The sequence below is a fragment of the Mesoplodon densirostris genome, chromosome 2 (assembly GCF_025265405.1).
Source record: "Mesoplodon densirostris isolate mMesDen1 chromosome 2, mMesDen1 primary haplotype, whole genome shotgun sequence".
In the NCBI taxonomy this organism is placed as follows: Eukaryota; Metazoa; Chordata; class Mammalia; order Artiodactyla; family Ziphiidae; genus Mesoplodon; species Mesoplodon densirostris.
The window spans coordinates 155,697,689-155,713,078 of record NC_082662.1 but is presented as its reverse complement, the minus strand read 5'-3'; the positions used below and the strand labels follow the sequence as shown (position 1 = coordinate 155,713,078).

Genomic DNA, 15,390 nt, shown 5'->3' with positions numbered 1-15,390 from the left:
ATTTCCCCCCGAATGTGGCTTTTAGAAAAACAGAGGAAACAACAAAAAAGCGGGATAGAGTGATGCGAGAAACTTGCTCAAATCCTACCCCGCCTTTGGTCACAAGCTTAAGAAGTCTTCCCGGGGCAGGGGGAGAGCGACCGCCTGCCGCTGAAGCGCCTGGTTCCAGACAATTTCTGACTCCGTGAGAACGGCCTGATTAAGCTTTTTTTTTTTTTTGCATTACGCGGGCCTCTCACTGTTGTGGCCTCTCCCACTGCGGAGCACAGGCTCTGGACGCGCAAGCCCAGCGGCCATGGCTCACGGGCCCAGCCGCTCCGCGGCATGTGGGATCCTCCCGGACAGGGGCACGAACCCGCGTCCCCTGCATCGGCAGGCGGACTCTCAACCACTGCGCCACCAGGGAAGCCCCCTGATTAAACATTTTTATTCTTCATTGCTGTTGAATCTATGTTGAGATTTAAAACACATCGGATCCCCGAGAGACTGTTTCTTAGCTGTCTCAGTCCTCCGCCGGCACCGCCGAGGGCAGCCGCCATTGAGGGTTGCTAAGGCCCGGGGTCCTGGGTTTCTATGACGACACGCAGGCGTTTGGGAAAAGGTGCGGCTACCAGACGTCTGGCGGGAAGCACAGTTTACCGGTACGGGCTGCAAGTGTCCGTTTCCCCTCACTTCTGATGCAGAAACGGTAAGAACTCTGCCCGACCGCGAGTCGGTGGGGCTGTGTGCGCCAGGCACTGCCTGTGGGGAGGCCGGGACCTCGAGCGAGGGGCGCCTTCAGGTGGTGCCGGTGGTCGGAGGGGTGGGCCGAGCGTGTACTTCTCGACCTGGGCCCAGACTCTGATCCACCCACAGGCTTCTTAGTCGCTTCAGAGGACTTCAGAGCCCGGAAGTCTCCCCAAAGAAAACCCATGCTAGATAAATTGTAAACTCCAATTTTAATATAAACAAGTTAACGGGTCTCTCTCTCTTTCTCTCTGTCTTTCTTTCTCTCTCTCTCTTTCCTGCAGGTCAATGTGGCAGCCCTGCCAAATCCCAGTAATGCCGCTGATTTGTTTCTAGGTTAGCTTTCTGGAGGGGTATTTCAAATTACCAGAGAGTGATAGGAGGCATTGCTTACTATGTCGCTCCCGAAAACGCCCTCAACGTCAACACCTGAGGGCAAAAATTTGAAAATCTCTGCATCCAAGCAAGAGACAGGTAAAGTTCTTCAAGGCATAAATAATCATGGCCATAGTCAGAAATCACAATACGTTCACTATTTTCCTTAATCTGAGATTTCAGGATACTTTAATTAGTTTCGTTTTTCCAATACACTTGTTTCAATAAAATCAAAACATTCCTTTTGTAGTATTTTTCACTACTCTGCGTAAGGACTGTGTTTGTAATTTTTTTCAAATGCTAATGAGTTTTATATTGTTCTAAATTCAATCTATTTTAAATACCAATGGTTGTATGAAACTACTTTTGGGGGGTATTTGTTAAGGAACCAGTTTGTATCAGGTTTTAGTAATTATTCTGAATGAAAGTAATTATTTGTATAAGATTTTCATTCATATATAGCTAAATGCAGATCTGTACTGGAATAAGAATCTGCTAGTGACTTCCCTGGCAGTCCAGTGGTTAAGACTCCGCGCTTCCATTTCAGGGGGCTCGGGTTCGATCCCTGGTCTGGGAACTAAGATCCTGGATGACAAAAAAAAAAAAAAAATCTGGTAGACTCATTCCTACCCCTCATTATGTTAAAGCTTCCTCCAGCTCACCTACTTGTTTTTAGGGGAGATTCTGCTAAAGTCCCACCTAACTTTTTTTTTTCTTCCTTATTTCTTCTGATATTCTGACTCCATCCCAAACTTTCAAGAGAGAGACTTTTGTTAGTATGAACTTCAGAGGTTTTGATGGTGATCAAAGCATGATACATCCTTACAGAAATTAACATAAACCATTCTATGTGAGGGGCATAGATCAGTTGAGAGTTCTTTAAGAAGACTGACAACCTAACCCTCCTTGCTGACTGCATAGCAGACCTTTTCCTATATTAGGCCTACTCCCCGACCTTTATAACTCCTCTGCCCTAGTCAAGCTGAGTAGAACACTCTTTATACTGAGTCTTACTCCACGAATTTGCTCAGATTATTCCACTCTCTTCACTTCTAAGGATCCCAATTCTACATTTAAATCCAACTCAGATACCTTTCACTCTATAAACATTCCAATTTAATTTTCACCTTTGAACTTATATAGAAAAAATTACTAAATAATTTGGCAGTTTTGAGGAGAGGAGATTTCTTTTGTCATTTTCACATCAAAGGGAAAACAGACATTCCCATCATCTTCATGCTGTCTCGGTTAGTTGATCAAGTGAAGTGAGTTTAATTTTCAACTTTGAATTTGGAATAATGGAGGTTCATCTTTGTACCTGAGTTTTTGAACTCATGTCTGATGTAAGTGTGAGTAGGGCAGACAATATGAGTTCTTTTTCTTGACTAGTTGATTTTCAGTGTTTTAAATATTGCTGCTATTCTTGGCAACCAGAAGCAATGTTTCTCTCTGTTAGCAACATATATATATGGGATTGATGAGGTAGCCTGGGAATCTCTAATTAACTCTCAAAAAAACTACAGTAAGCTTTTCTTTCCCATTATTTTCTTAGGACTTCCTAAACTAAGGGAGAAAAAAAGTCTGGTGGATTCGTCAAAACCCCTTCCTACTTCCCTTCAGAATGAGTTCATCCCTCAGGAAGTTCTACTTTCTCTGACCTATACAGCCAATGCTGGTCCTTGTCCTGAAAACTTACTGCCTCCTAAGAAAATTAAAACCCCAAAGGTGTGTATATACATATATAAAGTACTTGGGAACATTTATCTTTTGGTATCCAGTTCACTAAGTATTTATTTAGCATATGTTATGTATTCCAGATTGTTTTAAGAATATTTTAAAATTAATTCCTAAATTGAAAACTAAACTCTTTTGCATATTTTCAAAGAAATACTTGAGTATTTCCATTACCTGTTTTTATGTGATTTACCTAAATGATCATTATACTCTTAGTCTTGATATTTTTCTTTCACTATTGAATTGTCCTAGTTTCTGTCTTTCTCCTTGGTATTAAATAAGAATTCTGCTCTCTCTTTTTCCATAGAATATTCAAATGCCTTTAATGTAAATACTCAAAAATGATTAACAATAGATTTCACTTGACTAGAGCACCCTCTGCTGTGTATTCATGTTTTTCTTTTTCCCAGGGTACTCTTCCACGCCCTGTTGACCACGTCTGGCATAACCCTATTCGAAGAAATAAGTTCAAATATCTGATTGACCATCCCGTTTCCCTAACGGGAGCTGGAAGGTAAAGAAGGAAGATAGTTGGGTAGATGCAGATGAATAGAATCATTATCTCATTTTGTATGATTTCCGTGGGAGGAGCAGAATTGGAAAAATTGTAAAATCATAGAATCATCGATTTTAAATCAGAGAATAAAATCTTAGAATCAAGATTTCAAAGCTTGAAGTATCTTTTTAAAAAAAATACATTTATTTATTTATTTTTGGCTGCACTGGGTCTCCGTTGCTGTGCGCGGGCTTTCTCTAGCTGTGGCGAGCGGGGGCTACTCTTCGTTGCGGTGCGCGGGCTTCACATTGCAGTGGCTTCTCTTGTTGTGGAGCACGGGCTCTAGGCGTGTGGACTTCAGTAGTTGTAGCACGTGGTCTTCAGTAGTTGTGGCTCGCAGGCTCTAGAGTGCAGGCTCAGTAGTTGTGGCACACAGGCTTAGTTGCTCCGCGGCATGTGGGATCTTCCCAGACCAGGGCTTGAACTGGTGTCTTCTGCTTTGGCAAGCAGATTCTTAACCACTGTGCCACCAGGGAAGCCCACTTGAAGTATCTTTAATGAACCAGAATACAATCTGAAGAGGACATGGGTCTACCTTTTTGTGTATGATTATTATCAAGAGGATGGCAATAGGTGCTGGCTCTGTTGACTTTTCACTTGTTTTAAATTTGCTTTTACATGCCTTCATGTACTTGACCCCTTACTCTCCTATTCTTTGTTGTACCCTAGTAGAAGGGAAAATATCAGGCAGAATGCCTTTAGGGCCTCTTTTATTTGCACATCTGAGAAGAGCTAGGTAACATAGCTTCATGACCTGCAAAACCTTAAAAAACAAGTGCTTAATCCCTGCTTTTCCTCAAAGCGAACCCTTAACCTTTACACTGTTTTAGATCAAATCAGCAAATTATATTTGTTGTTTTTATATCATTCCTAAAAATATCCAAAATGTCAGCATTTTCCCTGTGAAGTTGTAATCTGCTAATTTTCTGTGTATGGTTAATTTATCAATTTACTCCCTCCATGCTCCTTACTGAAATATCACTTAATAGTAAGTTTACAATTACTAATACTTGGATAGGTTATTTAGTCTTTCTGAGTTCCACTTTCTCACTTGTAAAAAGGGAATATAGACTTGCTCCATTTTGTGTACCTTCCAGGGATATAGAAAGCACAAATGAGATAATGAGTGCTAGAGCACTTGTAAAACTATACACTGCTATGTAAATATAATGTGTTATTAACTCAGCTATGTCTCAGTGCTAGAAAAAGTGGCAGAAGTTTAGGCTATTCACTTCTGTGTCCTGGGGCTTTGGTGTCATAAGTATTGGTACTTTATTTTATGCCATCAGACCATGGCTATAATTATTACTATATAATCATTAGTAGTTATGAGATGTTTGAAGTACTTTGAAAAAATGATTAGCTATATCTGAATGCAGCAATAAACTGACATTAAAGTTTTAATGTCAAATGACATCTGAGTTGGAATTTTTTAAAATGTGAAGATCTGTAGTGTGATAGACAGGATAATGACCTCCCTGAAATGTCCTCACTGCAGTCCTTGGAACCTGTGGATACATACCTTACATGGCAAAAGTTACCTTGATTTGGCATTGGCAAGAGACAAGAGAGGAGGGTGACTGTAAAATTAATACGTGTTAGTGATAGCTATTGAGGACAAAGGATGGGACGGAATCAATTATGGATGCTGAGATTTTTGATGAGTAGAGTGGTGGTGCTAACTGACAGAATTAGTGAATATAGAAGGGTGAAAAGTGAGAATGAAGGAGAATTATTCAGTCATATCTAGAGGTAACAAATATGATAAGGTGAGATTTGATAGCATTGCCAAGGGAGAAAGTATAGGGAGAGCACAGAGGGATGAGGACAGGACGTTGTGGAGCATTTCCATTTGGTAGGCAGGAGGTCACGGAGATGTTCAAGAAGGGGTAGGTAGGATGAAAGAAACAGGAGAGTCCAGTCATACAGAGGATAGAGGAGAGGAGAGTGTTTTTAAGAAGAGAGGTGATCAACCCTGGAAAATATTCCAGGAAAATAGTGGAAGATGAGAACTGATGTAGAAAGTCATCCTCAGCTTTCTGGAGAATGATTTCCTTACTGCAGGGAGATTTTAAGAAGTCTGATGTTTAGCAGAAAGTGAGAGATAGATAAATCAAGGTAACTTGACAACAATGTATGGTCAAGGGAAGATTTTTAGAAGGGGAGAAGACTTGAGTTATAGACCAGGGGGAATGTTCCAAGAGAGAAGGAAATACACAGAAATTAGGATTGATGGAATGAGGTCTCCAAGGATGTGGGCAAAGATGAAATGAAGGACTTAAGTGGAAGAAATAATCCTGGGGAAGAGAATACATGTTAACATGAGGCTGAAGGAAAGACGAATGAGAAATTTGAGATGGAGAAGAGGAAGAGTGCGGGGGAAAACCCTAATGCCTCAGCCTTCTTAGTAAAGTATGAGGTAAGGAGACCAGTTTTGTGTCCCTTTGTATCCACTAGAAGGATGTGTGTGGACTTTACCCACTCTTATCCAGTAGCCAGACAAAATTTATTTTGTAAATATATTTTTCTTATCTTTTAGGGATATTTCTTTTCTGTACGATGTTAAATATGTTAAAGGAGAGACTAGGGAGAGCTCAGTTTGTCCCCCACAAATGGACCGTTCATTACAGTCACGTGATGGTGTCCTTGTGCCTCCTAAGGTAAATAAAGTATTTGACAAATAATTTCCTTTCCCTCTCTCTACTTAAAAAAAAAATTTCCCCCAAATATAAAGCCATGTCATACTATAACAACCTGCATTGTTTATGTTTTCATAGCACTTTCTAATTACTTTTAGAAAAGGGCATTTAGTGGGAGATGATCAAACATATCTTATTTTAAGCCATTTTCCAAACTACAGTTATTTACTTTAATCTATATAATACAGTATAGGAGACTAGATTTTTTTAAAAAAGAAACCAACACTTTAAAGTTGTAGAATTGAAAGTAACACAACATTGTAAATCAAATGTACTTCAATTTTAAAAAAGGCAGAAAAAAAAATTGCAGAATTCTTATTTTTGGCTTGTTGCTAAGGTAAATTTTACATTCCTATTGAATTTTAAAGTCGATAGATTTTTGTGTAATTAATACTAAAACCAAGATTGTTCTTTAATTCATGGCTAATTTTTAATTAATTAATTAATTAATTAATTTCTAACATTTATTTATTTATTTTTGGCTGCATTGGGTCTTCATTGCTGTGCGTGGGCTTTCTCTAGTTGCGGTGAGCGGGGGCCACTCTTTGTTGCCATGCATGGGCTTCTTATTGCGGTAGCTTCTCTTGTTGCAGAGCACGAACTCTAGGTGCACAGGCTTCAGTAGTCATGGCACATGGGCTCAGTATTTGTGGCTTGTGGGCTCTAGAGCTCAGGCTCAGTAGTTGTGGCACACGGGCTTAGTTGCTTGGTGCCATGTGGGATCTTCCTGGACCAGGGGTCGAACCCATGTCCCCTGCATTGGCAGGCGGATTCTTTTTTTTTTTTTTTCTTTTTGCGGTATGTGGGCCTCTCACTGTTGTGGCCTCTCCCGTTGCGGAGCACAGGCTCCGGATGCGCAGGCCCAGCGGCCATGGCTCACGGGCCCAGCCGCTCCGCGGCATATGGGATCCTCCCAGACCGGGGCACGAACCCGTATCCCCTGCATCGGCAGGCGGACTCTTAACCACTTGCGCCACCAGGGAGGCCCTGGCAGGCGGATTCTTAACCACTGAGCCACAAGGGAAACCCCTTGGCTAATTTTTTAATTTGTGCTCTGCTAAAAGTTTATTACTCCTTGCCATGACCCATATTACTAATATTGTTATTTCTCTGATCAAAATCTCTTAATAAATAGTATCCCTTTGGTATAGGAATTAGGATTTGTGAAACTCAATTTTTTTCATCTGCTTGTTTTTATTCTTGTTCTTTCTTTTTAAGCCAAAGAAACTAATAGATACTTTGATTCCTGAAGAATTTCATATTGTGTCAAATACAGGAGTTTCAGGCTTGGAGTGTTATGATGAGTGAGTACTGTGGTATATACTGAATATCTGACAAGTTGAACTGTTTCCTACTTCCCAGACATAGAGGAACCTGAGTAGTTCACTCATGTTCCCAAGCAGTATCTACACTGAAGTGAGTAAATATCTGGCTTACCATCCTAATACAATTTAAGAAAGGTATCAAAAACTAATGAAAAAAGTCTTACTTAAAAGAGTTTGAAGCAACAAGAATTTACTGTATAGCACAGGGAACTGTGCTATTACAAGATACTGAATATCTTGTAATAACCTATAATGGAAAAAAATCTGAAAAATATATATAACTGAATCATTTTGCTGTATACCTAAAACTAACATAATATTGTAGATCAATTATATTTCAATTTAAAAAAAAGTTTGAGATTTTAGTTTAGATTAAATCGTTCTCTGTCTTTTCCTACTGTTTAATTTTGAATTAAAAAAAATAGATCTTTGTTCTGAATGCTTGCTATGCCTCTTTGGGAATGGTTTTGAGCAATGACAAAGGAAAGTAGCCCTCTAAGTTGGAATCTCATAATGCACATTCTAGGGCTTAGCTCCAGATTTCAGACTAGTCATTTCAAGTTTTCTTTGATTTCTGCTAATGGGATTGAAAATGGGATCTTGCTTTTATTTTCTGAAACAACACTTGAATGTTTCATAGTTTAAAAAACTAGAACTTTGGATTAGGTTTTATAGTAAAATATCCAGAAGCTGTCACTCTTTTTACCTTATCCAATACATATGTTAAATGGCATTTCCTTATGATGGTGGGTTTCAGAACAATATTTTGCCAAAGGGAGCTAAACGGAACTCATTTTTTTGGTAACTTTTAATTCTTATATAATTTCAAAATTTTTAAAAAGTTACAAAAATGGGACAGGGAACTCCTGTATACCCTCTATCCTGACTCACTGAGTGTTAACATTTTGCCTCATTTGCTTTAATACACACACACACACTTAAACTATCCAAGAGTAAGTAGGAGGCCCTCATGACCCTTTGCCACCAAATACTTTAGTGTGTATTTCCTTGTAACCCACTACGTATAGATCTTTTTGATGACTTTTTTAGCTCCATCATTCTGTATAAGTTGCCATTTTACAATATAGACTCATAGATTTCTGTTTTTTTCAGTGAGTTATAATTCTTTGCTATTGTTGATGTTCAAATTTTTCCTGATTTTGCTAATGCCAGATCCTTGAGCTGGCTCTTGTGTTCTTTAGGCATGTCCCCATCATTCTCTGAATGTTCTCTTATTTTCTGGCTCAATAAGATTTTCAGGTTCATCTTGTATTTCCCAACTCCAGCTTTGGAGTGAGCTATGAGTCACTTCTCCACAGAGTACTGTTTTCCTTTTAGTGGAGAAGGGTTCTTAGAAACCAAGATCTGGGTGCTAGGTGTACTCATTGCTCCTGGGGTATCATTGCTTCTAGTCCCTCTCACACACTCATTTTTGAAACTTTTGAGTCTTTATATTCCCTGGATATTTTTCATTAATCTAAATTCTGAAAGTGGACCTTATTAACCAACTGTGTTCCAGTAGGGGGCAGAACCAAAGGAAGTGTTTTTTAACTAGGGGAAGAAAAAAGATATATAAATAATAATGAATTTGAAGAATTACCATGAGATTCTCATTGTGATACCCATTTAGGTATAAGCAAGTACTTCCAGAGGACAGAAATATATGCTGGGCATCAGGAAGATTGGCTTCTAGTTTCAGCTCTGCTTATTAATTTTATAACCTGTTTAGTCACTTAACTTTGTTGACTTCAGTGTTCTTAAAACATTCTTCCACCTTTGAAATGTCATTTTTCTTAATGAATCAAAGAAATTTTTGTATTGTGATACATTTAGGAATGTGATTAAAGCTCTTTTACTTAAAAAATTTTAAAATATTGTAAGTATCATTATATCTGTGTCTGTAGATGTCTAAGGTTATTTAAGTATCCTCTTGTGTGTAAAACAATGGACCTTTCTGATTGTCTCCAAGCTTCTCAATTCTGTGAGGTCTTAAGTTTTTCATGTCTTGTTATGTGATAAATAGGCCAGACAGTTTTCTTACAATAATATTTACCTGTCTTATTTATTGCAGCAAATATACTACTCTCCTCACAGATAGTGAAAATAGACTATTGCTCTTCCCATCCATGTAAGTACAGTTTATTTTTGAGAGTGTTTCTAAGAAGGAATGACTATATACACATATTTTCCTTTTTATTGGTACTTTATTACACAAAAATATTAAAATTACTGCAGAAAGCCAAGACAATAATTGCCTACAATTCTATCATTTAATCAGTGTTTTCATTTGTCCAACTGCATATTGATTTTTTTTTTTTTTTTGCGGTACACCGGCCTCTCACTGTTGTGGCCTCTCCCATGGCGGAGAACAGTCTCTGGATGCACAGGCCCAGCGGCCATGGCTCACGGGCCCAGATGCTCCACGGCATGTGGGATCCTCCTGGGCACAAACCTGCGTCCCCTGCATCAGCAGGCGGACTCTCAACCACTGCGCCACCAGGGAAGCCCTGCATATTGATTTTTTACATATTTATAATAATATCAAAGTGCTAAAAACACTTTTTTTTTTACCATTTTAAATGGGTTTTTTTGGTTTGTTTTTAAATTTTATTTTATTGTGGTAAGAATACTTAACATGAGATCTACCCTCTTAATAAAATTTTAAGTGTGCAATACAATATTGTAATTATAGGCACAGTGTTGTACAGCAGAACTGTAGAACCTTGCATAACTGAAATATTATGCTCATTGATGAGCAACTTTCCATTTCCTTCTCCCCTCAGCCCCTGCAAACCACCATTCCACTTTCTGATTCTATGAGTTTGACTATTTTACATACCCCATGAAGGTGGAATCACACAGTATTTGTTTTTCTGTGACTGGCTTATTTCACTTAGCATAATGTCCTCTAGGGACATTCATGTTGTTGCATATTGCAGAATTTCCTTCTTTTTTTAAGGCTGAACAATATTCCAGTATGTGTGTATGTATGTATGTGTGTGTGTATACATATATATATATGTATACACACACACACCACATTTTCTTTATCCATTCATCGATGGACATTTAGGTGGTTTCCACATCTTGGCTATTGTGAATAGTGCTTCAATGAACATGAGAGTGTTAATGTCTCTTTAAGATCCTTTTTTTTTTTTTTTTTTTTCTTTTGGCCACACCATGCGGCATGCAGTATCATAGTCCCCTGCAGGGATCAAATCCGTGCCCTCTGCAGTGGAAGCATGGATTCTTAACCCCTGGACTGCCGGGGAAGTCCCTTTCTTCGAGATCCTGATTTCAAGTGGGATTGCTGGATCATATATAAAATACTTTTATATTCTAGATTTAACCATTAGGGTTTCTCCATTTTGCTATAGGCTTTTTTTCTTATCTATCCCTTGTCCCTTTTCTTTTATATTGTGAAGTAGTGGATCTTAGCAGCTTGGTGTTTATTACTCCACATTTTTCTGTGTTCTTACAATCTTACACAATAGGGGTATAGAGTTTTTTGGGGAGGTGAAACATTTTCTTTTATGAAAAAGAGGAGCATACTATTTGCATTTTTGTTGGTTTTTGTATTTTGTTTTACTGTATTATTGATATCCCACTAGATTAGTATTGTACATATAGGTATAATGCTTTAAAATACCATTAATATTCCATAGTATGTACATTTTCTTTATACATATTATGTTCCTTTTGCCATCTGAGCATGACCTATTGTAACACTAATTATATATGTCTGCCATCTTAATCTTTTAGGAAACCTAATAAAAGAGTAGAAGTGGTCCAGCTGAATGATGTGATGGACACTATGCTAGAGAGGGCTGGTGTGGAAAATCAGGCATATACAGGGCCAACCAAGGTAATTACAAAGATCAATGTAAACCAGTGGTTAAGAGCATGCACTCTGGAGGTAGAATGCTTGCATTGGACTCCTGACCCTGCCGTTTATTAGCTGATGACCTTGGGCAGGTCATTTAATGTATTTGTGCCTTGATTTCCTCATCTGTAAATTATAGATAATAATACTATTTACCTATAGGGTTGTTGTAGAGATTAAATGACATAATGAATGTAGATTGCTTAGGACAGTGCTTGGCATGTGGTAAACATTGTATAACTAATTTTTAGTCATTATTATTGTATTTAATTGAATATAAGGCACCACTGATTATAAGACCCTTATTATTTTATGTACCACTAAAAACACTGCCAATTAAACCATGCTTTCTTATCACTTATAATTTTTATTTTGCACCTAATGAAAGAGCTCTTTCAGTCTTACATAGATACAGATGTTTTTCTTTATGGGGCTATTTCTCTTTTGTTTTGTAAATTTTTATTTTTATAGAATTTGAAACTTATAGACAAGTTCAATATAAGGCACTCCTATGTAACCTTTACCCAGGTTTGGTACTTGTTTACACTGTGCCCTATTGGCTTTGTCATTCTCTTTCCCTCTCTATGTATCTCTATGTGTATGTTTTTTTTCTGAACCATTTTAGAGTAAGCTGGCAACCTCATGCCTCTTTATCACCAAACATTTTAGGGTATATTTCCTATAAATAAGGACAATCTCTTATATATCCATAATATAGTTATCAAAATCAGGAAATTTAACATTGATATGATAGTATTATCTAATATAGTTCATATTCAAGTTTCAAATTTTATTAATTGTCCCTGTAATGGCTTTTATAGCTATTTTCCCCTCCATTTAGGGATCCTAGGATCACACAGTGCTTTTAGCTGTCATGTTCCTTTAGACAGCTATAACCTGAAGCTGTTCTTTGTTTTTCTTGACCTCAATATCTATAGAATGTTCCTTAATTTTGGTTTGTCTGATGTGTACTTATTCAGTTCAGCTTTTGTATTTTTGGCAGGTATAACATAGTGGTGATATTGTGACTTTCTCAGTGCATCATATAAAGAGGTGCATGATTAGACATAGATTTTTAAAAAATATATCATTTTTTATATATGTTTATAAAGGAAAATGTAAGTGAACAAATTAATCAAGGTGTTTCTAAAACTTATTCACATTGAGTGCTTACCTCCTAAGATGTTTTTTACTGGCAAGACTGTAATAAATACTGATTATCTTACTTATCTTTTGCCAGATGCACAAACTACTTCATATATTGAAGAAGGAACAGACCATTTATAATACAGTATTTCATGAACTTATTCGACAAGTCAGTGTGGACTGTGCAGATAGAGGAGAGCTACTATCCAAAATCAGGTTAGAGCTATTATTGGAGTACCCCAGTTTCCTCCTGAATTTTATATTAGAATTATATTTATATCTGCTTTTAAGAAAATCACAAAAGTAACTTCTCTACTCTATTGATAATAAGGGACCTAAGTGCATTTCTATTATATTTTCTATAGTAAAAATATATTAGTTGAGAACTTCCTAAGGTGATTTCTGTTGGGATGTTTGACACCATATTCTTTTATGATTGGGAGTGAAGTCCTACGTGAAAAAGTAGAGAAAGTATAGATTCTGGAGACAGACCAGTCTGATTTTAAATCATCATCTAGGTGTGTGACCTTGGTAAAAGTCTACCCCTCAGTTTGCTTATTTGTAAATGAAGACAATAACTATGTGAAAATTTTTCTTTTTAAAAATTAATTAATTAATTAATTTTTGGCTGCATTGGGTCTTCATTGCCATGTGCAGGCTTTTTCTCTAGTTGTGGTGAGTGGGGCCTACTCTTCATTGTGGTGCATGGGCTTCTCACTGCGGTGGCTTCTCTTGTGGAGCATGGGCTCTAGGCACATGGGCTTCAGTAGTTGTGGCACGTGGGCTCAGTAGTTGTGGCTCGTGGGCTCTAGAGCACAGGCTCAGTAGTTGTGGCGCACAGGCTTAGCTGCTTGGTGGCATGTGGGATCTTCCCGGACCAGGGGTCGAACCCATGTCCCCTGCATTAACAGGAAGATTCTTAACCACTGCACCACCAGGGAAGTCCCACTATGTGAAAATTTTTCATTCATAAATGACATTTACTGAGCTTCTACTCTGTGTCAGGCATTAAGATGCTTCATAGAATAATGCAAGCACAGAAGTAGGTGCTCAATACAATGATTACTGTAGATGATGATGATAACTATTATTATTATAATTCTTCCCCTTATGACTGTGGCACTTTCCAAAAGCAGAAAGGAATAGTAGAATTAGAATACTGGGTTCAAATTACACATCTGCAGCTTACTTGCCATGAAACCATAGGCAAATTATTAGATTTCTCTGAATATCTGTTTCTCCTGAATGGGAATTAATAATATAAACTTGCCCTATTTGCCACTATCTGATTTGTGGAAACAGAGTCTGCCTATCTGACGGTGCTGAGAAACTAGGAGCAAAGCCATTAATAGGAGACTGGTCAAGAATAGATACTAAGGAGTAAGTTGTTGGAACACCATCAAGAGCTGCAGAATGCCCAATTAGAATGAGGATAGGGACAACTAAATGCTCAGTTGTCACACTAAGAACAAAGCCAGGAGAGATAGATGAGGAATCATTGCAGAGGAAGTAGATAACTAACTGTGTATCCAAACCTTCCTTTAATTAGGAATTGGTGTGAGTGGGACTCTTCCAGCTGATTTCAGGAGTTAGCTTCTAGGGGCCAAAATAGGGTGGGGCCCTATTCCAGGAAGTCTAGACAGAAAGAGATAGGCAGGCAAGTCAAAGCCAAATTTCTTTAAGAAAAATTGAGCCAGACACTAGGGAGACAAAAATACTAACTCCAAAGTGCCAGAGTTAGGATCAGAATAGGGTTTCAAAGAAAAGGTTTTAGAATGGGGTAGAGTTGGAGTTTAAGAATAGAGAGTACGTGGGGAGAAGCAATGAGGTTTCAGGGTGGTTGCTGCAAACATTCATGATGTGTTTGTGAAATGGTGAAACATTCAGTAGGTCCAGAATGATCTAGTGTCCGGCATTTTATTGTGTTAGGAGCTCTTTGAAGGTCTAGGGCCTACCTTCAATGAGGAAGACTTCTGTTGTCCTGAGCCTGGTATCTTATAAAGTCCTCCCTGTTTCACAAGATTGTTGTGAGGATCCAGTAGATGTCCCCAGTAAATAGTAACACCACGCATGCCCTGGAAATACTCTATATCAGCCCCATTTGCTTGTCACTATAGTTTTCTGCTCTGTCTTTTTTTTTCTTTTTTTTCTGGTTGCGTTGGGCCTTTGTTGCTGTGCCCGGGCTTTCTCTAGTTGCGGAGAGCAGGGGCTACTCTTGGTTGTGGTGCACAGGCTTCTCATTGCGGTGGCTTCTCTTGTTGCAGAGCACGGGCTCTAGGCACACAGGCTTTAGTAGTTGTGACTGTCACGCTCTAGAGCGCAGGCTCAGTAGTTGTGGCATATGGGCTTAGTTGCTCCATGGCATGTGGGATCTTCCTGGACCAGGGATTGAACACATGTCCCCTGCATTGGCAGGCAAATTCTTATCCACTGCACCACTGCTTTGTGTCTTTCTGAGCAGGTTGTGTGTGTCTCTGCTTTTCATGCAAATGTCTCTTAGGCCTGTTACTGTAGAAGGAGGGTTTCATATGAAACAGAGGTTCATAATAACCATTCTTTATAGAGGGAAGAATGACAGATTGGTTATAAGCTGAATAAGACTCAGATTACACAGAAATAGGGCTACTGCAGTAATTATTTTTGGTTGACACTATAAATGTCTTTGGATGTAGGCATCTGACATTTTTCAGTTATTGTTATTTTTATTTTTTCCAATATTTTATTAAGGGAATTTCCAAGTACCCACATAAAAATTGAAAGAATTTTACTGTAAGCACACATATATCTAGATTCTGCCATTAACATTATACTGTTCTCGCTTTATTGCTTGTCTATCCATCTAGCCATGCTTCTATTTATCCACCAACTTCGTGTACTTCAAAGTAAAATGCAGACATCAGTGTATTTCCCTCAAATACTTCCAGTGTGTCTGTCATTAATCAGAGT

The 15,390-nt window shown here is 38.3% G+C and overlaps 1 protein-coding gene across 7 annotated transcripts in view; it reads left to right on the top strand.

The window, feature by feature from the left end:
- The first annotated feature begins 588 nt into the window (after positions 1 to 588).
- Positions 589 to 15,390, top strand: part of AXDND1 (axonemal dynein light chain domain containing 1) — a 76,204-nt gene continuing 61,402 nt past the window's right edge. For 5 of the 7 annotated variants that reach the window (XM_060088542.1, XM_060088544.1, XM_060088543.1 and 2 more), the window contains exons 1-9: positions 589 to 688; positions 1,011 to 1,200; positions 2,654 to 2,826; positions 3,246 to 3,349; positions 5,931 to 6,051; positions 7,309 to 7,394; positions 9,487 to 9,543; positions 11,178 to 11,280; positions 12,539 to 12,660. In XM_060088542.1, coding sequence (XP_059944525.1) covers positions 1,122 to 1,200; positions 2,654 to 2,826; positions 3,246 to 3,349; positions 5,931 to 6,051; positions 7,309 to 7,394; positions 9,487 to 9,543; positions 11,178 to 11,280; positions 12,539 to 12,660 — 845 coding nt within the window. In that variant the 5' untranslated portion in view covers positions 589 to 688; positions 1,011 to 1,121. Of the gene's footprint in view, positions 689 to 1,010; positions 1,201 to 2,653; positions 2,827 to 3,245; positions 3,350 to 5,777; positions 5,811 to 5,930; positions 6,052 to 7,308; positions 7,395 to 9,486; positions 9,544 to 11,177; positions 11,281 to 12,538; positions 12,661 to 15,390 lie in introns of those variants that run through there. The other 2 variants (XM_060088541.1, XM_060088545.1) reach the window with 2 other exon arrangements.